This window comes from Lepisosteus oculatus, chromosome 22, assembly GCF_040954835.1.
Source record: "Lepisosteus oculatus isolate fLepOcu1 chromosome 22, fLepOcu1.hap2, whole genome shotgun sequence".
Lineage (NCBI taxonomy): Eukaryota > Metazoa > Chordata > Actinopteri > Semionotiformes > Lepisosteidae > Lepisosteus > Lepisosteus oculatus.
Window position 1 is genome coordinate 7,195,404 of NC_090717.1, and position 25,678 is coordinate 7,221,081.

The window sequence follows — 25,678 nt, forward strand, 5'->3', positions numbered from 1 at the left end:
TTTGTAATGCAAGCAGTCAGAACTCCACTCCATGTGTCTCACATCATTATCTTACATCAGTTAGCGCTTGCTAGCAAATAATGACGGATGATTATTTTGTTTTTGTATGAGATTTAATGTTATATGTATTCTCGGAAAAGAAGGAAGCACATTCCCTGTAATAAACTATGAGAGCTCTGTGAGGGTAGCCGATAGCGCCGCAGGCTCGCCTTTCCTGTTAACAGGCTACAACCTCCCTGCAAATCAACCCACTCTGGCGGTGAATCTGAGCACACAGCCGCGACCTGTCAAAAAACACAGGGGAGATCAGGAGGGGGACTTGGCGTGGACATCAGGCTCACGGTGGCTGCGATGCCACTCTTAACTTTCACAGCTGTCTCATTTAAGCACAAGGGCCGTTTCTAGCTCCTTCTCTTTCTCTCATGCTAAACTACTCTTGAAGAGGTTTATCAGCCCCATCTGTGACATTATGGATTCCCGTATCACAAACAGTATTAAATGTTTTAAAAGCTCTCAAGTTTTGACTAATCCGAAAGCAACCTTCATAGAGGATTCAAGATGTCACACTCCGGACTGTGAAATTTCACACAGCTGGCTTTTTACAGCACACATCTCTCTTGACGGCTAACCAGAGGAATGACAGGCTGGATGTAGCTGCGGTTAAACTTCATCCCGTGCAGTAATTAAAACCAGTCCTTGTGTGTTTCAATACACCTTAATCAAAATGGCAGCTACTGGTGTGGAAACAGACTGAGCGCTCACCAGATGAGCCTGTGGACAGTGCAGCAGTGCGTTACAAAACTATGATCTCTTATTTTTCCTTACAAACGGGGTAAGAACTGCGTATTACCTGAAATTCAGCATGAATATCTGAATATACAAATCAATTAAAATGTGCTTAAAATCTTCCTAGTGGTGAAGACTGAGGATTAAAGAATTATAAAGAAAACCAAGCAAAGATGATCACACATGCCCATGTATAAAAACAGTCTGGCATTTGACCCCTTTCAAGAAAATGCTACAAATACCCATTGACATACATAGATAAGCAAAGAATACGTACAAACAGCTGGTACTCACATCTCTTTGCAGAGACTCCCTAGCCTCTTGTTCTCCGAGCCGAGTTGCTCTTTGGACAGGTTGAGCTCCTCCTGAAATTCTGAGTTCTGTTGTTGCAAAGCATCAAGCTGCCAAAGGAGAAGGAGAAGAAAGCAGGGTGAAGGCAACATGACTCGTCACACGGCCCGTGTCAGCAGACGGCTCGCTTTACTTCCTTTGGGTCAACGTCCCCAGCTGCCAGTGTGGCAAGGCAATCAGGACCTTCTCATGACACTCAGAAACCTAGAACTTCTCCCCAGTTCCCGTTTACATCTTGTTGTTTTGTTTCCTCCAGGCAGGGCATTTCGTGTCACAACACCACTTCTAAACAGCGCAGTGACATGTCACACTGTTTATATTCTTTCCTCTGTCCTGAACGACAACAAGTTCTTCAAACAGAAAATGAGACATTCGAGTAAATCTGCGGTATAGATGTCTCATGCATTTTTCAAAACGAGCTTTTCTACCAATAAAGTGAAAAGTGGATGTACAGAATTCCAATACCGTTCAAATGTAATGAGTCCTAGCACAAACATTATTCTATCAATCATCTTATAACCACAGAGCTAAGAAGCACACACTGAGTGGCATGCCAACACAAGGCTCGTGTAAATGCAGCAGACAAAGACACTGTTGCACTTAAGAAAATGTTATTTCTATTTCATACTTACAGTTCTACATAGCACTGAACTACTGATCACATGGTTCTGAACAGTTTTAAATTGTTCAGACTTTAAGGTCTTACAGAACAACAAGTGCACAGATTTTGTCGAACTTCCAGAGGACGTTTTGTCTTGGCTACTGAAACACGAGAGAGAAAGCAAGGTCTTTCCAACGGCATCTAAAATGCTCATAATCAAAAGCTAATTTTATTCTTTAATTTGCATTTGCAGTGTACTCATCAGGCTGGTTACATTTGTCCAGATCTATCCATTGCATTCGATAATTCAGAAAAAAATAGACTACATTGATTTAAAAAAAAATCTTTACAATGCAAATAGCAATAGTAACATGTTCTGTGATATGCCGATCACTTTCCACAAGACTGTTCTCTACAATACTCTATGACAGCTATTCCGAGTTAAGCCATTCACTCCAGCGCTTCAGCGGACGGCAGAAACTGCATGGGAACTGGTAGTCACTGCTTGTCTCCTTGAAGCGCGCAGCTTTAAGCAAAACAGGTAAGTGCTTATATATCTCTCCACTCAACGCTGCTTCAAAAAACGCACTACACAATAAATGAATGAAGATATGATGTTGGTTTCCAAAGAAGTCTTACTTCACGCATTAAATCCCAAAAGGGAAGCAAGCGTATTTACAAACGCAGCCTGAACGACACATAAAAACAAAGTCACACACACGTACAGTACCTTAAAACGAGAGACATACAAGCTGGAGTATCTTTGCTGTAAGGCTGTCACCTCCATTCCTGTTGTTGCTCAGCTGCTCCCAAGTAAAGCAGCAAGGCTATGAATAATGGAGGACTGCCCCCAGAAGAGCGAAGAGTGCTTTATGGACTGTAAGGGTTCAGTCTTTGCCACTCGCCCAAGTACACAATGAAACTGGCACTGGATTACATAACACACTCTTAAGTCCCTTGCTGATGCTGTGAGGACCCCCCCCCCCCAGCCCATACCCATCAGCAGCCAATCAATGCAGCCCAGTCATCTCTTTAGCCAATCAGACACCAGCATTGAGAACAGTGCCGTCCACTTCATTTCCAACAGCGGCTTGTGGTCTCTGTCACAACACATTCTCGTCAAAGAGCCAATGTGTAGTCCTTGCAGGATAGCCCTGGCTTCCCACATACAGACCACCGGGGATTCTTCTGGACCATTCAGCTCTGATAAATTCAGACTCCAGAGGTATCAGACTCTGGCATTACAACATGGTGTTTTATTTTCTTATAAAACAATTTGTTACCACTAGACCATTCTGCTTGCATCTTTCACTCTTCTGGATTGGAAACAAAAACAACTTTGGGATGGTTCATTTTTTCATTTTTCATTTTTTTTTTACAGACAAAAATAAGAGATTAAATAATGGATGAGTTAGAAAGTGATGATATCATCTGTGGTATAAAATACAGCGGCTTTTAAGAGAAGCAGAACTAATCTACATTACAATCACTGCTAATAACGAGATACAAGAGGAACAGCAGATAGGAAAGTGAAGGAGAGGTTAGTTTTGGAAGAATGTTTTTTACACTTATTCATTGTTCTCGCTGTAGAAGAAAATAATGTAATCATTTCTGTTCTGTTGGGGAAAAAAAACTTGTTCAACAACTGGCAAAAATAAATCATATACATATGGGCTCAGGAATAGGATATCAGGGCCACCTCTAGATTGTTTCTGAGAGATTGATGATGCTTTCATAATTGTAATGGGAAACACAAAGACAAGTTTAGTAAGCCAAAGGCTAACTTTTCTGTTACGTGTCGAAATAAACCCACAGAAACTCATCTCAATCACACTTTGTTTTGAATGGAAGATGGAAAATTCCAATCAGTTGCCCAGTTTTACAGCTACAAGATGCATCAAGTATCCATTTCAGGTGGTGGAAGACCAATTTTTAGTATAAAGTGTTAACAGAGGGCAACAGAATGCCAGACAAGTATTGCAAAACCAATAAGTAAAGATATGCAGTGTTTCAAAATCAAAATATGCAAAAGCTGTTGTTGGTCTTAACACAATTTCTCTGTAAATACAAATACTTAAGAGTTTGACATCTCAGGGTTGGCACAGGAAAAAGTAAAACCTTTCTAAACAGAAAACATCAGGAAGATCTGTCATGTTCAACAATACAGCCACATGTGCATTCTTCTCCCTGTCTCTAATCCTAATCCTTTTCTGCAATTGCATCATCACACCTGCCATCTGGCCTGCAAGCCAGGCCAGGGAAATCTGCACTCAGCACACAACAGAGGGCTGGACTTGGGCAAAAAAAAAAGCTTGCAATGAAAACGGAGAGCAAGCTTGCCTTAATATCACAGCTGATCTGACATGCACATTCCATGGCCCTACAGCTGCAAATGGCATTATGAAGCAGTGCCCATAGCACTGTTCTGATTAGGAGACAGCTGGACTATTATGCAAGCACACGTTTTAAGTTGGCAAGCAAGTCCTGAGGCACGTGTGTTTCTGCTATTCTATTTTCACCACCCACACAGGTTGTCACAAAAAACAGCCCATATTCCACAACCCATTTACTGCATTTCGCAGTGCACTGTAGCAACCATCGATCAAGTCAGACCAATATTTAGGTGACACTGAAGCACTCACACTTTGTATGAGGGTAATTAAATAAGCAAAAAAACAGGAGTTGAGTTAATGCTTAATACATGGAAAGACTATGGCTATAAAAATCATCCCTCCAATAATAGTATAAAGGTTAAAGACTCTATAAATATAAAGAACAGTATGAATACAAATGATCTTTCAAAAGAAATCAGCTGCTACAGTCACCCTGCTAAGAACTGTAGGCTTTTCAGTCTGACAGGAAGAATGACAGATACAGTTTCGAAAAGTAGTAGTTTCTTGAACAGCTCCAGCTCTGCCCTACAGCCACGGACAGCATGCAGTTCTTCCTTGTGGAGGGGAGAAGAGCTGGTTAACCCACAGAGTGCCCGAGACCTCACCTGCTGCTGCAGGTCCTGAATGGTCTTCCTGCTCTCCCCCAGGGCGCCGAGAGCCTCCGCCTTCTCCTGCTGCAGGGACTCAGCCTCCTGTTTGGCTGTTTGAGCAGCCTGAGCGCAAGGAGAAAGGCTGTGTTAATAAATCATGCTCCCAAGTAGCTTTCCAGCTACCCCTGAATCATGTAAAAAAAAACCCAACAAATTACACTGTAGGACTGTAGGCTGAGCTCACATAGGAATACCGGGATTTCTCCCTCTCCCCTTCCTCCTCAGGCTTTTTAAAACTGTCTATGATAAAAAAAAACAGCTAAAAAATATTGTACAGATCTGATACTTCCACTTTATATTAAGTCTTTGATTCTCCCAGGAGCATTTTCCACATGATTTTAAACCATTTGGCAGATAACCAATGCCCATTCACTGAAACCCATTCATAGAAAAAAAATTACTTTCTTGCCATTTAATTATCAATGAATCTTTTTTGGATTAGAATGCAGCACTAGTGTTTAACTACTGCATTGCATGTTTAGAAATAATAATTATAACATAGGCAATCTACAGCTAGATTACTGAAATGCTGCTGGCAATTTTGTCTGCTTCAGTAATGGTGGATAAAAAATATTTTTTTGTGAAATAATATTCACGTATAAGTACACATTATGAAACAAGTTTTTATGAACTCATACATGTATACAATGAAAGACGAATACTAGTACAATGTGCTTTGTCATTAGATGGTGGTTATGTTGTTATAAGTATTCATCCTTAAATAGGTCACAAGATGATAGAGACCATGACTAAAGTCATTGATTTCCAGTGAAATTCAACATCTTATTGGTGTGATACACACCTGCTGTTTCAATTTCTACAATCATCATTTTTCCACTTTTTGCCCAGACCATTGAATCTTCTTTTATCCACCAGGACTACAACAGACGTGATTTAGAATGCTTGACATTTCTCATGCATCATCGCACTCAACATGTGAAAACATTTTCAAAAACCCAAGCGATTTCCTAGTTGCTGTGTTCTGTCTCTTGCAATGATGGCATTTAGCCCACAGAGATCTAGGCAGTTTATACCATCCATCTGCAGAGAACTGAAGGAAAATTAATGTATTTAATGGAATTAGTAGTTAAAAAAATATGCTGCATCAGAAGCGCAGAAAACCAAGCCATTTTGCTTCACATTAGTGAGGTGGTTAGTATTTGCATGTATTGTACCTCAAGCCGCTCTGACAAAGCATTTTTGTGAAGAGCTTCTAGTTCTGAGAATTTCAGGATGGTTTCGCTTCTCTCTCTTAGCAAGGCCTCTCTCTCACTCTCCAGAGCTTTCAAGCTAGCAGACATTTCTTCATAGGCTTTAGCAGAAGCTGCAGCTTCTTCGCTGAGGGCCTTCTGCTTCTGCTCGAATATTGTCTTCTCATTACAAAGAGCCTCATTCTCAGAGAGCAGTGTTTCGTGAGCAGCCCGGAGTCCTTCTTTCTCCATTAGCAGCCTGGAGCGCTCTGAATCCGTGTTCTCTTGGTCTCTCCTGAGACACTCCAAGTCTTTCTTCAGGATGGATGCGGAGACTACAAGTTCGGCCTTTTCTCTTGCTAAGGAGGTCAATTCTTTCTCTAACTCCTCCACCCTAGACACCAGGCCTCCCTTTTCTGCTACAAGCTCTTGTTCTCGGTCCTCACGCTGCTTTTGCAGAGATTTCAGCTCCTCCTTCTCTCTATGTAGGGTTTCTTTCTCAGACTGCACTTCCTTCAGACTGGCAGCGATTTCTGCTTTTTCTTTAGCAGTGGCAGATGATTCTTCGCAAAGATTCTTATGCTTCTCTTCTAAACAGGCTTTCTCGTGAAGAAGAGTCTCGATTTCAGAGAGAAGTGTGGTGTGAGATGCCCGCAGCACTTCCATTTCCATAAATAATCTGGAGCGCTCGGAGTCTGTGATCTCTTGGTTACTACGCAGACACTCCAAGTCTTCCTTTAGCCTTGACTCTGACTGTAGGAGCTCCGACTTTTCTTTGGCCAAGGTGGCAAAATGTTTCTCCAGCTCCTCAATCTTGGTAAGCAGGGTCTCCTTTTCAGCTTCAAGGCCACGTCTTTCCTCATCACTGGTCTTCTGCTGGGATTCAAGATGTTCCTTTGCCTGGAAAAGGGACTCCTTCTCAGCACGGAGGTGTTTCTCCTGAATGAGGAGATCTTCTTTCTCTTGGTGTAACAGTCGCAGGCTATTCTGCAGCTCTGAATTGTTGGCAGCCTTGGCGTCTATTTCTAGTTTAAGCTTATTCCTTTCTTGTGTCAGTTGCTCCTTTGCACATCTAGTTTCCTCCTCCAGTTTTTGAGACCTAACTTCCAGATCAGCCTTATCTTTTAGTAGGGTTTCCTTGTCAGACCGCTCCCTCTGAAGACGAACGAGCAGCTCCTCTTTCTCCTGCTGAAGCAATGCTTTCTCAGCCTCCAACGTCTCCTTGCCTTGACTAATCTCTTGCAGCAAAGAGGACAGACTAGCTTTTGCAGCCTGTAAACTGGCACTCTCCTTGGCAGATTCTTCAATCTCACTTTTCAATCTCCTGATATCCTCTAGAAGCTGGTCCTTCTCCTGAGCCAATGTTGCCTTCTCAGAAAGCTCTCTCTCATGCTTCTCCTCCAGGTCTTCTTTCTCTTTCAGGAAGGACTTTTTGTCAGTCTCCTGCTGTAGCGCTTTGGATTCCAGTGCCTCTTTTTGTTGCTGCAAGAAGTGGAATTCCCTCTCAAGCTTTGTGAGCTTTTGAGAGAGGGACTCCTTCTCTTTGGTCAATGTTGCAATCTCCTGTTGGAACTTCTCTTTAGCGACCAAAGACTCTTGGGAAGACAGGTGGAGCATCTCAGCAGTCTCCTCCCTCTCCTTCAGGAGCTGCTCCTTCTCTGCACTCACTCTCCTCTGAGCTGCCAGCAAGTCCTCTTTCTCCTGAAGGAGATGAAGACGCTCAGAGTCTGTCACTTCTCTGCTGGTCTTAATTTCTTCTAGGAGCTTAGCCAGGCTATCTTTGGAGGCTTGCAGCTCACGATTATCGTGCACAGACTTGTCCAAGTCCTTTCTGGCAATACTCAGATGACTCTTAAGCTCCTCCTTTTCTGCTAAAAGGGCGTCTTTATCAGAGATAATCGTATGAAGTTGGGAAAGGAGCACTGCTTTCTCTTTCTCCAGAATCTCTTTGTCCATGAGCAGCTGGGAATTTGTGACACTAAGTTCTTCCCTCTCTCTGGTTAATGAGACACATTTGGTTTGTAGCTCAGAGTGAGCAATGTCCAGGGAGTACTTCTCACTTCTTGCCATGTCTCTTTCTGCAACCAGCTTCTCGCGCTCCGTCGTCATTTCCTCACGGCTCTGCCTGAGCTCATCCACGGCATTGTCTCTCTCCTGGTACAATATGTCGTAATCCTCCATCAGCTGTTTCTTCACTGACTCCTGAAGCTGAATCTCCTTTTGGTACTTCAGAAGATCTTGTTCCCTCTCATTATTGCATTTCTGAAGTTCCTCCACATTGGCCGTCAGCTCCAGCTCCGAGATCCTGAGGTTCTTGTTTTCTGTTGTGGTTTTCTCAATGTCTGCTCTCAGGTCTTCCACAGCTTGAGAAAGCTTCTCATTATCCAAGGACACCCTTCCTCTTTCATGATCTAACTGTTGGTTTCGGGAGGACAGCTCTTCCTTTTCCTTTAGAAGCTGGTTGTTTAGGAGCAGTAATTCCTCAAGTTTCAAGGACAGATCTTGGTCTTTCTCCTCCATGGAGGACAACCTTAGCTCTAGATCCAAAGCCTTCTCCTGCAACATCTCATTCTGAGCATGGAGCGCCTCTATTTCCTTCAAGTGCTGGTCTTTCATCAATTCTAGTTCTCTCACTTCCCCAGTTAACCGTTCAGTCAGCCCTTGGGCGGATGCTAGCTCAGCAGTTAGAGACTATAAGAATAAAGTAAAGGGGAAGGGAAAGGTAAAAAATGGAATTCAGCAAATGAATGGAACCAAAACACAACAGGGTGGGTTAAAGTCATGCAAGCAAAAAAGGACCAGTAGGGAAGTAAAGACAAGACCAAAAACATCAAGTGACCAAAAACCCTACCACAACTTAACATTTGGGAGTTACTGTGGGTTACAATGAGAAACCTAATGATGATCAAGGTAATGGTGATGTCTAAAGACGAAGATGACGATGAAGAACCTGACAATACTCGTTAACAACAGCCATGGTGCTATTTCAATCAAAAGCTCATCTTTGCCTGTTAGAATCTGTTTGAATGTTTATCCATTATCCATTCCAAGACTCATCTCATAGAAAAAAACACATAGAATTCCATTCGGTGTTTTAATCCTAACTCAAATAACATGAGATGGGACAGATCATTTCAATAATAAAAGTGAGGACTGCTGTTTTTCCATCTACCCATTTTCTAACCCCTGCATCAAATTCAGGGTCGAGGGGAAGCCGGAGCCAATCCCAGCCTGCTTGGCCTGCTCTTGTCTTGTTCTTGTACACCCTGGACAGGATGACATAGACATGCACACCCACACCAGGACCAATTTTCCCAGAAGCCAATTAACCCACCAGTATGTCTTAGTACTGTGGGAGGAAGGTGGAACACCTAGAGGAAACCCATGCAATCACAGAGAGAAAATACAACTCCACTCAGATGGCACCCCAGGTCTGCAATTGAACCCAGCGTTCCAGTCCTGAGAGGCAGCAATGTTAACCACTGCGCCAACATACCACCCTATCATTGCTTTTAAATTCATAATGAATATCAGTGTTTGTACATTTGCTTCAAACACAATACGGTTTTCAAACATGAATGCACAAACACGATTAAGGTAGTGTAGGAAGAATTACAGGCCTAGACGGAATTACTGACTGACCTTCCCTGCTGTAGGGAACAGGATATCATTATTTCACTTGGCCACAAGTAATTCTAATTAATGTGCACGCTAATTTTTGCTATGCGTATTTTAAGGAAACTGTTTAAAAAAACTGACAGCACGTTGCAGGGACAGTGACCTTTTGAGTGCTTTGTGACCGTCACAGATTATTGCAGAATCATTAGTATGCATAAAGACTACTCTGACAGCCTCTATGCAGGTCGTTAACTGTGTTTTTTATGTTTCTTTTACATAGAAGACTAAGACTAAGTTCTAGACTATGTTTAGAACTTTTATAAATGGAATTAGAAATTCAGTTTTGGATGGAATTAGACATGTTATATTCCCAGGAAATGAATGGTAACAGTAAAAAACGCATCAATTGTGTGAAGCAGGTGCTAGCTTACTATTACTGCTTTCAGTAAATAACTGGAGATCTGGTTTGCACTTTTACTTTTACTGGAAAAGTATGCTAGGGATGTGACAGTAAAACCATGAATGAAACAACTTCCACTCTTCACACAGGTATATAAGTAGATTAAGGAAGAGCCTCCTCAATCCACAACAAGAGTGACACAAACGGCCCTGGTGGGGAATGACCAGCACGTCTAGTTTACTATTACAAATCTATTTCTCTGTAGATGAATGTACCTCACTGGCCAAAATATTAGGAACTGCCAGACAAACATGCAGATGCTCTCAGTAGAAAGCAAGGTGCTTGAAACTGGCTTCATGGCCAAACCAATCCCCAGATCTCAAAAAGCAGGCAGTTCAACCCCTTATATAACAAAAACACCTTTGTAACATCCCTAGAGGGAGACCCTGCTGATGGGACAAATCTGCTCACACTTCAGCACCATAAAACGCACTCTGTGGTGCTCTTGTGTCCTTGCTGCTTGGACATAGATATAAAACCTTATCAGTGGGGGTTCCTAATATTTTGGACAAGGTGTATATACATTCTAACTAACAATTCTGCATGTCTGAATCTACAGTTAAAAACACCCATATAATAAATGTGAAAAGAAAGCCAAAGAAAAACCACAGAAGGTCCTCAAGCAGGCAATTAACCTGAAAAGAAAATACAGATTTAAAGACCCGTAAAAGGAAAGCCTACCAGTTCACAAATATATACTGTACATGTATTGCACATAGCCTAGTCATAATAATTCTAAATGAGAGCCACATGTAAATTCTGTTGCTCTGTCTGGCCTGTAAACTGAGCTGCGTTATGAAAGGCTGCTAAAAGCAATCCTGCTGATCAAAGTGCACAGAATATTATTTTTTTTACCCAATTAAAAAAATAGCAAAGCAATCGGAAAGAAAGGGAATGAATCTCGAGCAGCCCTTTAACACAACAGACCTCGTTTGACACATTTTGAAGAGCTCACTACTTGTAAGGAATGCTCAGTGGTTTTCAGACAGGAAAACTGAACACTGCAATGGTGTGGAAGTGTCTATAAGTGGGCTAATAGTGACTACAGGTGTGACATATGGTACACAATATCAAGGAAAACCAACTTATAAAAATAGGTGTCTTTCTGAATTATGCGTTATTGCAAATTAAAAGCACGTACCATGGCCTTTTCCTTATGCTGCCGGAGCTCAGCGATTAGGGTCTCCATTTCTCTGTTCTTGTCCAGGGAACTGTGCAGGGCCTGCTCGGCCTGCTCTTGTTTGTGCAGCAGCTCCTTCAGTGCTTGCTCGTGTTTGTCGGTTTCTTCCTTCAGTGTCTTCTCGTGAGAGGCCTGCAGCTCCTTGCTCCGAGCCTGGCTATTGGCAACATCCTTCTCCTGATATGGGGAAAAAAAAAAAAACAGGTTGAAGAGCCTTTGGCGTGTTCATTAAAGCACAAGAAGCACGCTGTGTTATACATATGGCAAGTGAGGTCTCTGGCCTGGAGTCCTGTTTAGAGCAAGCCTCTCTGCAAACAAAACTGAGGGGGCAGCCATTGTGGCTGAACAAACTCCTGAACAAAAAACCTGGAAGCTGTTTTCCAGTCAGCTTCTTCTCCTGAACATGGAGAGTTCACCTGGAGAGGTTCACGGGCTGCAGACCTCTACAGACTACTCCACCGCTCAGAAAGCCAGCGATGGCCACCCTGGTTAACCTGCAGCCCGGGTTGCAAGGCGTCCTTACCAGCTCTGCCAGCCTCTCCTGCAGAGCCTGCAGTCCAGCCCGATGTTTCTCCTCGGTCTCCTGGCGGGCCTGCTCGGCGCGGGCCTGGGCCAGCTGCAGACTCTCTTCGGCCCGCGCCGCCTTCTCGCTGGCCTCCCCAAGTAGCTTCTGCTGCTCCTCCAGCCTCCTGTGAAAAGGACCTCCCTGGTGAGGACAGGCATGGGCAGAGAGCAGCGCAGAAGTCCGCACTGGTACTGAAGCAGGCGGATGAAGACAAACCACACCCACCCACTTTCAGCAATGATGTTATATATGGTGGACGCAGGTATTACAACTTTATCAAGAAACGTCGCATCCACATTTCATACTGTCCTTTGATTGATTACTTCTGGTATGGAAACCAAGCTAGGAAACCTAATGGATCGAGGTGTCTTTGTGTAATCCACATTTCCTGGCTGACTGGATGAATTTTGTTGGAACAAACATTCAGCACAGCAGCCACGTCTCGACCGCAGTCCCCTACACAGGAGAGCCTACAGTCTGAGAGGGAAAGGGCACGGTGGGTACCTTTCTTTCTGAGTGAGCTCGTCGTTCATTTTGGTGAGCTGGGCAGAGCTGTCCCCCGATGACTTCATCATATCTGAAATGTCGCCCTCCAGCTTCGCTTTGTCCTGGGCCAGTTGCTCCAGTCTCTCATCACTTGCCTTGGCTTTCCTTTCCATTGCTACAATAGGAAGGAAAAACAAAGCAAATTAACAGAAAATAACGTTAACATTCTCTCTACACTGCAGGTCAAATGCACGGGTAGAAGCAAAGAGAATCTAAAGGCAAAATGTTTCGGACTCACAAATATCTCGGCAATGTTGAACATACAGCCATCTCTTGCCTGAGAACTTGAAGGCAGAAACTGTTGTCTCCTAAATAACATGACGACCCAAAAACCTTTGGCATGGTTAAGGAGAAGACAGTCCTGGTCCTGGAGGGCCACTGTGTTTGTGGGTTTTCTTTCCAGCTTTTAATGAGCTAAAGCAGCAAACAAGTGGATAAACTGAGTAGCTTCTCTCAGCTCTTCAGGGGCTGTTGCTTCAGAAAGACCTAGAAAACCTGCAGCCCCTGTGGGACCAGGATTGGAGTCTATAGTACATCTTTTCCTTTGTGGAAGACAGTGGGCTGATGGACTGTACATGTGTCTCAACTTACTGTAAGTCTGTAAAGTTTAAATATGTGTGTGAATGTGTTGCATGTGCGCGTTGGGCTGTCATCTTTGTATATTATTACAGCACTTTGAAGGAAAGGCAAAAAACCTGCAAGCTGGCTCCTTATAGTCTCTGCGTCCGCAGACAAGGACAAGCACTGCTCTTCTTTTTGTTTGAGTTTCTCAAGTGTTTCTAAAATCCAAAGGGAAACAAATATCAAGAAATATCTAAAAAATAAAACCATAATAAACCAACATGAACTGCCACTAAAATTCTGTTTCTGGGGCAAAATAACTCTTTTAAATTAAAAAATCTTTTGCCGAACCACAGGACCCCCAGCAGCACCCCTAACCTCTGAATCGCAGAACAGGCCATGCACAGAGAGCACTGCGACAACTTGGTTGATTTGAAAGGGACCACTAACCTCAATGATATAGGATCATTTACAAAAGGCTCCATATAGAAAATATATACTACAGATGATGCTCACATCACAATCACAAAACTAGTATTTAAATAGTGAAAATGTGGCATTCCTTATACATATTGAGCTTAACAACTAAGTAAAACTAAGTAGTAAGTCCTAAAAGTACTAATCACACCAAGAGAATATTCACTGTACCTTGCATAACGCGTTGAACTTTATTCTGATCATCTGAGGCTCCATCGAGCTTTTGTTTCTAGAAAGCCAAGAGAACAAAGATTTACGCTGGCACTGAGGCACCAATAACTTCACCTAAATGGGATGTTAATTGTTATAGAAACATTTCCAATATGCAGACACTTAAGACGTCTTACAAATTTTTACAAGAAACAACAAGCAGATGTATCTCTGTTAAAAATAAAAAAACTTTGATATAACTGAAGGTGCATCTCTGAAACATTTCATTGCTCAAAGGGAAACGGGAAGAGTCACATCGCCCCCTAGTGGCAAATCAATTTCTTGAGACGCGCTAAGAATCCTTTTTAATTGAGAAAAAATTAATGTGAACTTCATTATGTTAACCTTATTTATGAATACAAACCTCGCTATTTAACGTTATTAATTTCAATAAAATGTTTTATGTATTCAGTCGATAACCTAAAACAGTGCTTTTTGTTGTGAAATGTGCACACAATATTTCCACTCTGCTTGAATGAACAGCTTCTGGGTTTCTATGGACCTACCTGCATTCCAGTAGCAAAGTGGACCGCAAGACCTACAGTAAAGTGGTTACTTACCAGGCTCTCCAGCTGCTGCTCCAGAGAGCTCTTATCCTGGCTGAGGGTAGCCAGGCTCTGCTCTAGAGAAGAGACCTGCTGTGTTTTCCCATCCAGCTCTCTGGCCAATTCACTGACCTGAAGCACGATTGGTGAAATGGGTGAAGGGAAAACAAATGGGAACAAAACTTGAAACAAAAATAGAGGTGAACAGAACACATCCATGTAAAAAAAAATAAAAGTAAAAAAAAATGACTTTAATAAACACCTTCAAGATATTCCTGAGTTTCTGCTTTCTTACCAAAAAGTCATACTTGAGATAAATTTTGAGGACAGTAGGGACTTAGTTCAGTTTTGACCAACAGACTGTTGCTTTACAGCTAAGCAATGAAAATCTAAAAGCAATAGCACTAAAATTACTCCATTTCAGAAGTAAAAATAATGGGGCATTGTAAGGAAAATGTAGATTTCAATATTTTGTTTGCCAATCAACCTGCAAAAGTTGCTCATCTGTTCTAAGAGTTTATACACACCATCTCAGAATAGGAAGGCTTTGATTAATCTTTTTTTAAAAAGCTGGTACATAGCTTAAAGACAAAACGGTAATGGGCGTTAATATCTAGAATGAGAGGATATTGTGATCATGGTGACAACATAAGATGATGAGATGAAGGGACACGCACCTTGTTGCCCTGAGAGATTGACTGGGCGTCTGCTGTCCCCAGCTTGGCTTTCAGTCTCTGGAGCTCCTCATTACCTTCAGCCTGTGCTTTCCGCAAGGACTCCAGAGCGGTCAGCTGCTCCTCGGCCTGCCTGACCTGCTCCTTCAGGCTATCGATGAGCTTGCCCTTCTCGCTGGCCACGTTCTCCAGCTCCTCCAGCTCCTTTACCTTCAGCTCAGTGTTGTGCAACTTGCTCAGGACATCTTCCATCTCCACCAGATGCTGCTCCTCCACAGTCTCCAGGTTGGTCTTGAGGTTCTCGACCAGTTTCTCCTTCTCCTCCGTCACCTCCAGCAGCTTGGCCTTCAGGTCCTCAACTTCCTTGAGCCATGCCACCTTCTCCAAATCGCGCTTGACTCCGATGTTCTCAAGCTCAGTCTTGTGACCCAGCTTGATCTTCTCCAGGGAACTTTTCAGCTCTACTAGTTCAGCCGACTGAGCTCCTGCCCCCTTGCTGAAGGACACCTTCAGCTCCTCCATAGCTTGCTGATGGGAGGCAATGGCAGACTCCAGCTTTGAGCGCCAGAGCTCAATGACATCCGAGTTCTCCTTGTCCGCGTGGCTCAATTTGGTCTTCAGCACCTCGTTCTCTTTGGAGAGCTTCTCGACAGTTGCCTTCAACATGGACATCCCTTGCTGATGCCCCTTCTCCGAGCTTTCAAGTTTCTCTTTCAAGGCTTTCAGTTCACTTTGGTGATCTTTGCTCACTGAGGCTAGCTGGTCTCTCATTGAGCTCAGCTCCTCCAGCAACGGAGTGGTCGAGTCCGTGTCTCCCGAGCCTTGGGAGGTTTCTAGTCTGTGCCGAAGGTCTGCCACCTCTTTCACGCGCAGTGCCAGGTCTTTCTCCAGTTCCATAATTCGGGACTTCTCCGAAACGGTGGCTACCTACAGAACATCACATTTCTCTCTCAAAAGTCATTTTTTCATTTCTGCAACCAAGATATTGGTTGCAAAGACTGAAAGAACAAGTAACATTCTTTGGGATGACTGGCTAAGTCTCGTCCTGCTGGGACATTTCAGGTCAGCTGTCTGTTCCAAGCAGGCCCTAAACAAACATCTGAATTGCTGCCCAATAACCCTTAGTAGCCTGCTTAGAAAAAGACTGGCGATCAGAAAGGGAATCTCTGAAGTGTATTCTGTACCATAAGAGGTAGCTAACTTCAGCTGGCTAGTTTCATGGAGGAACGAAGGGAGGTCAAGTAGCTGCGGAAAGAAATTCTGCCACCGTCTGCACTCCAGGCTCCTAGAAATCATCAGAAAAAAGGGACCAAAGCCAGTAGATGTCTAGAGGAAAGGAAGGAGCCGGTAGCAGGACAGCCCCAGGCAAGCAGACGGGCTGGAAGAGGCAGGTGGGAAGTGGCACCAGCATGAGCTCATGGGTGCGGTGCAGTAGAGCAGGAGGTAAACCAGGGCAGACACCAAGACTGGTGGAACACAGACGCAGGCATCAGGACACACACAGCCAAGTCTCAAGAGTACTTATCACCATCCAAGCCTACTCCTCCACATGAAGTGGAAAGCTTTCCAGTTTAGGGTCTGTTTGGAACACAGTACTGCCCTGGAATGACCTTTGATAATCCTGGCTGTCACCATTGACAGAGTTTGTAAATATATAGTTATTAATATGAAATGAATGTGCAATCATTATCCAGGTCCTCAAAACTGCAGTTATTGGCATGTTAATAAACTACTGGCCTATTCCTTAAATTGGTCTACAATTCTGAAATAAAGTTGCTAATCCAATTTGTTTGACTGTGGTTTTCCAATCAGCAGTGCTCAGACATCTTTTCCACCTGCTGTTTTTTACTCAACAACTTCTATGCTTCTTATAATAAATGCGCCATGCAAGCAAAAAAATGAGTCGACTTACAACATGAGCTCAATTCCCCCACCTGACATCGTATTTCAGAATTTTTTTTGTGTGGTAGTACTTTAAGGAGCAATACAGTTTTGTCATCTTTAAAACAAAGGACAAAAAAATGTTAAGAGAATTATCTGCTGGGATAAAATCCTTTACACCAGTTTCACAATTGGTTGCCTTGGGCTTTAATTTTTGCTGCATGAGGGTAACCACCCTGGGGTGAGGACCAAAAAAAACTGAAAAAAGGCATTTAACTTCTGATATGTCTGACTGTAGATTATTCATTATTCAACCAGCACTCTGTTATGCTTTTACTGAGGCCTGCCTAAAAAAGCGTCAAGCCTTGAAGGCTCATCAAGTATTTCTGCTTCTCCCTGAGTGACATATGAGAAAATGCTGATAATGGGTGACCTAAATCACCCCCCAACCCCCTGGGCCTCTCTGGGGACTTGAGGAAGCCTGTTACCCAGACTGTACAGAGCAAGATCCATTACCCTAGTGTCTTCTAACTCTCTCTGGAGTTTGTCAGCTTTGGTCTTTTCAAAGAGCAGGCTCTGTTCAAGCTCCTTAATGCGGGCATGCTCCAGTTTGGTCTGCGTCTGTTAGTAAAAAGGGAGAGGAAGAGAACACACCAGTGCCACCATCACATGCCAGCACGATGGGAGAAGAGCCACATGCAGGCCGTGCTGCCAGCGCCTTTCACCGGGAGGGGAGTGGCTGAGAAGAGTAGGAGGGTGAGAAGGGGTGGGGGCAAGAGAGGGAGCGTGGGGCTGCTGCTGCTGCTGAGGGCAATGGGTTTGTTTTTGTTGTGATCGAAGGTGAGATGATCGCAAGAAAGAAAAGATTTATGGACAAAAAAGGATCATGCAGTAAGTGTATCTCTGTTTTTTTACACAAACAGAGAAAAGGTCCAGTGGCCACACGTCAAAGTAAGCAGCAGTGGTGACAGCAGTAAAACCTGTCCCTGCCATCAAGTCTTTAATGTGCTTAATGCATAGCATGGCCCATAAGAACGTAAAACTGCTGCTTATTCTAAAGCATCGCCAAAGCCTTTTTTTAGTTCAATGCGTATTAGAGGAGTTAATACAAATGCATACCATAAACCCCCAGAAGCCTCAAATGATCTCTGGTTTTAATGCGTTTTTTTTTTATGAAACAAAATTCAACTCAAAATGATTGAACAAAAAGAATAAGGTTGCATGAGTTTTGGAATTAAACAAAATTAAAAGGGAGCTGTGTGATAGCGCTAAGGTATCCCCAGTGGCTTGCTCAGCTGTGACATCTGCAGTGTCAGTCCGCTAAGGCACACCAGTGGATACCAAGAGAACAGCAGCAATAACAGATCACTTTCATTGAAGGGTTTACAGCACATCATCTGAGTTATTATCCACAGAGCACTTTTAAATATCACTGGAGAGTAACATGCACACAATTAATAAAGTTGATGCTGAAAGAACTGTGTAGTTAGTGTTGGAACCAATTCAATGCAGAACATTCCTTTTGATTAAATCAGATTTTCAACGTAGGGTGTCTTTGGCAAATTGGGGGCTTTTCCTGGACTGATGAAACAAATATATACATACATTCATAAATAGTGACAAGGGACACAATACATCCCCATAACCAGATGGCTGCTGTGCAATTTATAATGGCTGGCTATTAGCCTTGGCAGAAACAGTCAAGGAAGCTGAATTCACAAAGCAGACAGAATGCACTCCACTAAAAGGTTATAATAAAAACGCAATGGAGTGACAGGTCTGGTGTCTACCTCAAGGTAAGAGAATGAATGTATTTGCAAGTTCTGTAGTATTTCTAAGCAGGGAAAAGAAAATGGGTCATATTATTTACTACGCCAGATTGGACAGTGCGGCAAAGTGTGTTTAAATGCCTTCACAGACACCCAACGTTGCTGGGAAAACTGGCACAGTTTGGTTCTCTGAAGCTCTACTCGGTAACTTCCATAGCACTAAATACCTGCACTGCAGCCTTCCTACAAACAGGCTTGCACCAATTTAGGCTACTTTTCATTCTTTTATTAATGAAAGCAAGGTGACCCTGAACTCGCTACAGCACAGAGATTACAATAACCTCGAAATTAAACGGGACCGCAGAGGAAATCTAGGCTCGGAAAAACTGGTCAGGCTGTAGAGAACCCTCCCAAAGCAGTCCGACTGAAAGCATATTCAGAGCAAGGCTCCGTCAGATTGTGTAACACTTAAGACAAAAACGTGGCTGAGCACACATAAACCTAAATCCGTTACTGATCTCATACGACTTTTATCTATTCTATCCCTAGGCATAAAATATCCAGATTTCCAATTCAAACTTTCCATTCTCCAGCTTCTGTCCATTTCCTCTGAGCTGTTCCTGTCTATTCTTGGGACACAATTTTTTCATTCTTTGGCTTCCACAATACTGCAGCCACCATTCATTTATCTTTATAATGCAAAAGGAGAAAATATGCATTATGCAAATATGCAAAGATGCAAAAAAATATATTGAATGCTGATAAGAAAAGAAATAACCACCACAATCATTTGCAATTATTTGCAAATCCTAATATGTCCACATATACTCAGGGACAAAGCACCATAAATCTGTACAGCCCACTGTCTAAGAGTAACTAATCTTGGGACACAGAGAACACTAAACCAAAGGTTGCCAGTTTTAACCTTTGAAAAATTTTCTCCTGAGATTCGAAAAGGATGATTATTGTGTATTAGGTATTAAAATAAGCAAAGCAAGACTGGTGCTTGTTACAAAAATAAGAAAATAAAGTGGTTATCTAGGGTCATTAGAAAGATTGTGCCAATGCTGCCACCCAGCTGGAGGTGCCAAGCTGAGCAGAAGAAAAAAAAAGAAGAAAAAAAAACCCAAAAAACTAATCTCAGAGCTCTGGCTTCCTCAACTGCCGATCTATGTGGATTTGCGTTTTCAGTTCATTTCATCTTTATCCCCTGAAGCAGCCTCAGGCTCCAGGTTTCTGGGTGTCTGTTTACCTCCAGGTCACCTTTGGTAATACAAGCCTCCTCCACACGAAACTGCAGGTCTTCCACTTTCCTGTTGGACACAAAAGCAACACAGTCACCCCAAGGCACTGATGCACTGGGCCTTCACCAAAAAAATGATATTTTCTCCCACTATGTTTCTAACCAGTAATGGAGGAAACTGTCTTGCTTCTTTGCACAGCATCACAGAAACTTTTAGGTGGCAGAGATTTTGACAGACTACTGTTTTACCCAACGGGACATAAAAGTTGGGAAAACTAAATTCTAAATTTCCAGCCTTTTCGTAATTCCTTCTCCAGCTAAGGGCCCCCATATGAGCGCTGTGGAAGAGGACAGTGTCCCCTGTCCCTGACCCTCACCTCTTCTCCTCCTCCAGCTGGTTGAGCAGCTCCACCTTGTCCTTATCTGCAGCCTCCACCAGTGTGCGCAGCTGGTCCATCTTGGCCTCCATCTCCAGTACATACTGGGAGCACACAGCACAGACAGGAGTCACCAGTCAGAGATACCGAATGATACCACTATTACCACACGCCATAGCCTGACTGTAATATTACACTGCGGGTCTGGCCAGCCAGCCTGATGTAAATCAGGAATGTGCCATTGAATACTACTAGAACTCCCACATACTGTTGTGAATCAGTCATGTGGGTGTTCATTCCAACTAACGAGCTAAACCAGCTCGTTAATGGCCTGACTGGACCAACTAACAGCTTCTCCCAGCTCTTCAGATGTGGCAGCATTACCCAAGACCCAGAGACCCAGAAAACCAGTAGACATGACGACCCCTCATGACGACCGTATAGCACACCCCTGATGTGATGCACTTATGTAAAAAAAACAGACTATGCATTTTAAAATCCATTGATATCATCCTGTCAATAATGACACGCCAGTGAGGTAAATGAAAGTCTTACGTCAGTTTGGCAGTGAATTTTACCACATGACACCTTTCACATGTGCAGGTTTATGACTCCCTATTTGACTCCGCATGTCTCTATATAACACATCCCAGGTGGGAAAAGTCAAGGACAGAAAAAAGGAAAGATGGCCTTTGGAATTCTTTGAGAATACTCCGATTCTGCTGCAAGCGCTGACGAGCATGGGTGGCAGGCAGGGGGCAGCAGCGAGCGAGCCAGCCCGGCCTCACCTGCTCGTGGCCGTCCCTGAGCAGCGCGAGCTCTTGCTCGATCTCCCCCACGTGGCTGGTTGCCTTGGCGACCTCGGCCCTCTCCACGTCGCGCTCCGCCAGGAGCTGCTCGATGTGCTGCTGCTTCTCCTTCAGGGCCTCCTGCAGCGCCGTGGTGCCCGAGATCTTCCTGGCGTAGCGCGAGGACGTCTCCGTCAGCTGGGGCGGGAGTGGGCAACAAGAGTAGGTCAACCCGCCCGACATTCACCCGCCCTGCGGTCACTCCCACAGCGAATGCAACTGAAAGCTGCCTGCAGTCTAACAGCACACCCAGCCTCAGCTTTCTTTTCCTTAAAAAGATCAAACTGGCAGTGCCCAGTGCAGGACAAAACAGCGTAATCCAATTCTTCTGGCGGTGCTTGCTACTGTATGTGTAGCCCCTTACTTAACTGCACAATCTCAGCTGCAAAATTCTTGTTTTTTGCACACAAACATCCTGTGTGCACAAGACCGCTAAAAAAACAATTTTCCTGCACTATTCCACTTTTTTGTGCACCTCATTTTCCTCTCTGTTATGCACACAGCGCACTGAAACCGAGGAAGGATTTGCAAACGCAAAGATGACGAAAGAAAAATCGTAAAGGAACACTGACAGTTTATACTCATAAAGGTTCAAAACTATTGACAGCCTGACAGAACTACTGCTAAAACAAACTGAGCAGCGATCTTGGGTTGGCATCAAACGCAGCCTCTCAGCCCATTCATGTAAAGGCAGTCACACCCTGCAATGGCAGGCGGGAGATGATAACATTACAGCCGGTGGGCAAGGAAGGCGGGCGGCAGGGGTCCGAGGCCCCGGGTCTCACCAGGCCGGTGCGGCTGGGCTTCCCGCTCACCGAGGAGGCCACCGAGCTCAGGGAGCTGATGGAGGAGGCGCTGGGGCTGCGCTTCAGGGCCGACGGCGTGGCCACCACCTTGCGCACCGTGGTCTTGGACTTGGCCGGCGTCGTGGAGGGAAAGCCAATCCTGGTGACTTTGTGCACGGGCGCAAACAACCCGTACTTCGGCTGGCACTGAAAGTACCTAGGCAGAAAGAAAAGATGAGCCCCTCTAAATATCTAAACATCCCCACAAACGCCTCCCTTTCCCACAGCATGGCGGAGACAGTAAAGAAGTGCTTCGGATAATGAGCTACACAGTACCTGAAGGGCAGAGTACTCATAGTGAACACTTTCAAACACAGGCAATGGTGACAGCAGGAACCATTCCACATACAAAACAGAAACGCTTCCACAAGCAATGAGGAGCTTGTCTGTCCGGACTCAGATGAGACGGGACTGGAGCATGCCGTGTTTTATGTCTGAGTTGAAATCAACCCTGGCCCGGTGTTAACCACCAAAGTGCCGATGCCACCGACACAAAGGAGCAGAGAAAGGCGGGTACCTGGTTCCGGCCACAGCGCCGTCATTCTTGCCCAGGGGCTCGTCGAGCTCCACCCCGCACCACTCCCCCTTGGCGAAGTCAGTCTCTCCCAGGAAGCGCACCACCCCCGCCTTGGTGCCCCCAACCTGCCAGGAGACACAGCTCGGTTACAGACGAGAGGAGGCCATTGGGCACACCTGGCCTGTTTGGTGGCTGTTAGCTTACTGATCCAAGGAGCCCACCCTGACGTTTCTTGAAGGAAGCCAAAGCGTGCACTTCTACCACAAGGGCTGGGTAGCTTGTTCCATAAGCCCACAACCCTTTGGGTACAGAAGTACCCTGTGTCCACATTTTTAAACTGTCTCTGGGTGGTCTTTGTCAAAGGCACTGTGAACAGGCCAGTCAGGCTCAGCTCAGCAACAGGCGAGGCTAAGCGTAAAGCTAACTGACAAAGGTGGATCTCTCACCAGGATGTATGATTCATTTTATATCTGATCTTCATAATCAGATCAATAAATGTGTTTTTAGAAATCCCACTCCTCACAACAACACATTCCAAGATTCTTACAGTTCTGGTTGTCATTCTTTCTAAGATGTGCTTAGATACAGTTGTTTATGCCAAATTTGAAGAACTAATAACCTAGTCTATAGTTTAATTAAGCTTTAAAATAAATGAGAGATTAAATGTTTTCTGTAGTTACTGTACAGTAGATCCCAACTACAAGAGACAGAAAAAACATTACTTCTGCCTTCATGGAGAAACATCAGCCTTTGACCACATGGTCTGATTAGAAATACGCTCCTGTTTATTTTTGGCTGCTTGAACCTCTTCCTGTGGTAGTTCATAACAGACCATCAGTTTCCTGTTCAAACAGCCGTAAATATAAACAAGAAAGTGAGACAGCCATCACTGAACACCCCACACGGCCTGCGCTCCTTCTGTCCTGAGCAGGATGAATACGGGAGAGACGGTGGGAGAGCGCGTGGGATTGAAGTGGACTAATGATGTACATGCCAAGAGACGGTGGCTAACTTCATGCCAAGACAAAGATGATGAAAGCCAAGGAGATCTTTTGAAATGCACAGGGTGGCAGCCCCACAGCACACACAAATCCCTTTTAAAACGAGCTTGCAATCTGGCAAAATGTTCTTCTCCGTTCCCAGAAACCAAAAGCATTTTTAAAACTCTTCTATTTCCAATGCAAACATCCCATCTTTATACCAATTGGCCTTCACCAAACATGGATGGATGTATTTCTAACTTCATAAAAGCCTGTAATGTACACAGATTATCTTCTATACTTTAACCTACATCTATATTCTTATGTCCAAAATCAGCATTATTTGAAAACAGGCCAGGTAATTAGGGTGGGGTGAGCTGTTCATGGTTAATATATAGTTTTATTTGATTAATTAAAGAACTTTATGATAAAAGACACAGATAGCACGCTGGGTAAGTGCATGACGCATTCAACTATGACAAAACTAGAACATTAAAAAAGGATGAAACCAGCCAAATCTCTGTAAGCAAAACCTTAATTTGCTAAATAGTCATCTTGGCTAACAAGCTAACAAAGCCAGGTGCACACGTTTTATGCAAAGTGACAGGACTAATTTGTAAGTACTTTTTCATGGGATGTTGACATTGACAGTGCCCTAACCCTTTGGAGTCCCTATTCCAGGGACAGAAAGATGTCCCTGCGGATGGAGACGTCAGTACAATCTCATTCCCACGCTGACGAGGGCTGTCCATCAGAGCCAGCAGGAGACTCACCAGCACGCGATCCCCGATCCTCAGCTCCCGCTCGCCCTTCTTCACGGAGCCGGCCTCGGACAGGTTCGAGATGGACTCGCTGGCGGCGCGGGTCAGGGCGCCCGGCGTGGTGGGTGTGGCGGCGCTGGGGGTCTTGGGAGGGGCGGGAGGGGTGGCGGGCGGGGCGGTGGGCGAGGCCAGGCTGGCGGAGGTGGAGGTGGGGGTGGGCGAGGTGGCGCGGGACGGCGGGGCTGTCTGCGTGCCGTTGGCCTCCCCCTCCCCCTCCGCCCCCGCGCCCGCGCTGCGGGAGAGCTTGGACGGGCGGGTGAAGATGCCCCGCAGGGCATCACACTGGAAGTACCGCACCCCGGCCACCGAGCCATCGTTCTTCCCGATGGGCTCGTCTAGCACGATCCCCGCCCACTGTCCCGGGGCGAACTGGGTCTCTCCCAGGAACTGGATGAAACCGGGCTTGTTTCCATTGACCCAAACCCGCTCCCCGACGTGAAAATCACCCGCGACGTCCTCCTGCACCTCGGACGGGCCTGGCCCCGGAGCAGACTTGTCTGCGGAGGCCTGCTTGGCTGGGGCTGAGGAGGAGACAGACTGCAATTATTTCTCATCACCTTCACCCACTGGCAGCAGACAGCAAAAAGACAGTAAACCTTCCTTACGGGTGGATAACACATACAGCGCGATGCAGCACCACATCTAGGCCAGAGTCACATTTCGGAGAACAAAGTGCAATCAGTGCCTGCCAGTAACCCTGCAGCCCTACTGTTTAACTACCAGACCTTTTAATTCAAGACACCGCAGTTTAGTGCAACAGCTCCTTTATTGATTAATAAACTCGATTGTTTATTTAAGGAGCTGCTTTCATCAAAGCAACGCACTTGAAGGGTCCAAAGTTGAAGCAGGCCTGCTCTGCAATGCACACAGACATACAAATCTGAAGGAATAAGATCAAAACAGGAGAGAATTTAAGTATCCCACCAGTAAATAGCAACAATTTATTCAGCATTGAAAATGACACAATAAGCCGGAAATGCCTCGAATATCTGTTTCCATTCTAATTCAATACAAATGCACAACTGCGTTCTCCCTTCTGGAACAGCTCATTGCAAGGGCATGCAGGCAGTGGAGCACGCGGAGAGCAGGACACCAACAGGCTGCTTTTCTATAGAACAGAATCTTGGAAACCATGGCAACAGCACAGGTACCAGAAGACATACCAATGAACCTCTGTGCCAAGAGCAAACTGCATTATACTGGATTTTCTCGTTGTTAAAAAAAAAAGCACGTCACTTAAACTGTTAAGTAAAACTGTAAAAAGACTTAATGAAACACAAGAGTATTTTTTGCCAATTTTCTGTTTTGTATCAGAAAGGCAAGTAAGGGCAGATCCTAATCCTGCATGCAGATTTTGGGGAGATTTCCATCACTTCCCTCTTGTGCCTACTAAGAAAAAGCCCTGCTCCTGAATGGGAAGCACAATGTGCAGCCTCCTAATACAGCAGCTCACATCAAGACAAGCGCATGGCTGCATGTCAGAAACCAGGCCTCCAGTTTCCGTGGATACCAAGAGTTAATGCTGTAACGTGGCAACAGACACATTCATTCATCTTTTAATAACTGTAAGCTCAATCTACACACTAAGTA

General features: G+C 44.5%; 1 protein-coding gene across 9 annotated transcripts in view; it reads right to left on the bottom strand.

Annotated features, from left to right (window-relative positions):
- Positions 1-25,678, bottom strand: part of clip1a (CAP-GLY domain containing linker protein 1a) — a 60,758-nt gene that overhangs the window by 13,949 nt on the left and 21,131 nt on the right. For 4 of the 9 annotated variants that reach the window (XM_069181939.1, XM_069181940.1, XM_069181943.1 and 1 more), the window contains 17 exons: positions 24,041-24,609; positions 22,288-22,412; positions 21,711-21,927; positions 20,866-21,063; positions 20,078-20,181; positions 19,710-19,770; positions 17,205-17,309; positions 14,811-15,734; positions 14,149-14,265; positions 13,550-13,607; positions 13,036-13,119; positions 12,299-12,455; positions 11,753-11,918; positions 11,191-11,406; positions 5,957-8,662; positions 4,737-4,844; positions 1,081-1,187 (listed from right to left, as the gene is read on the bottom strand). In XM_069181939.1, coding sequence (XP_069038040.1) covers positions 1,081-1,187; positions 4,737-4,844; positions 5,957-8,662; positions 11,191-11,406; positions 11,753-11,918; positions 12,299-12,455; positions 13,036-13,119; positions 13,550-13,607; positions 14,149-14,265; positions 14,811-15,734; positions 17,205-17,309; positions 19,710-19,770; positions 20,078-20,181; positions 20,866-21,063; positions 21,711-21,927; positions 22,288-22,412; positions 24,041-24,609 — 6,022 coding nt within the window. Of the gene's footprint in view, positions 1-110; positions 285-1,080; positions 1,188-4,736; positions 4,845-5,956; positions 8,663-11,190; positions 11,407-11,752; positions 11,919-12,298; positions 12,456-13,035; positions 13,120-13,549; positions 13,608-14,148; positions 14,266-14,810; positions 15,735-17,204; positions 17,310-19,709; positions 19,771-20,077; positions 20,182-20,865; positions 21,064-21,710; positions 21,928-22,287; positions 22,413-24,040; positions 24,610-25,678 lie in introns of those variants that run through there. The other 5 variants (XM_069181948.1, XM_069181941.1, XM_069181944.1 and 2 more) reach the window with 4 other exon arrangements.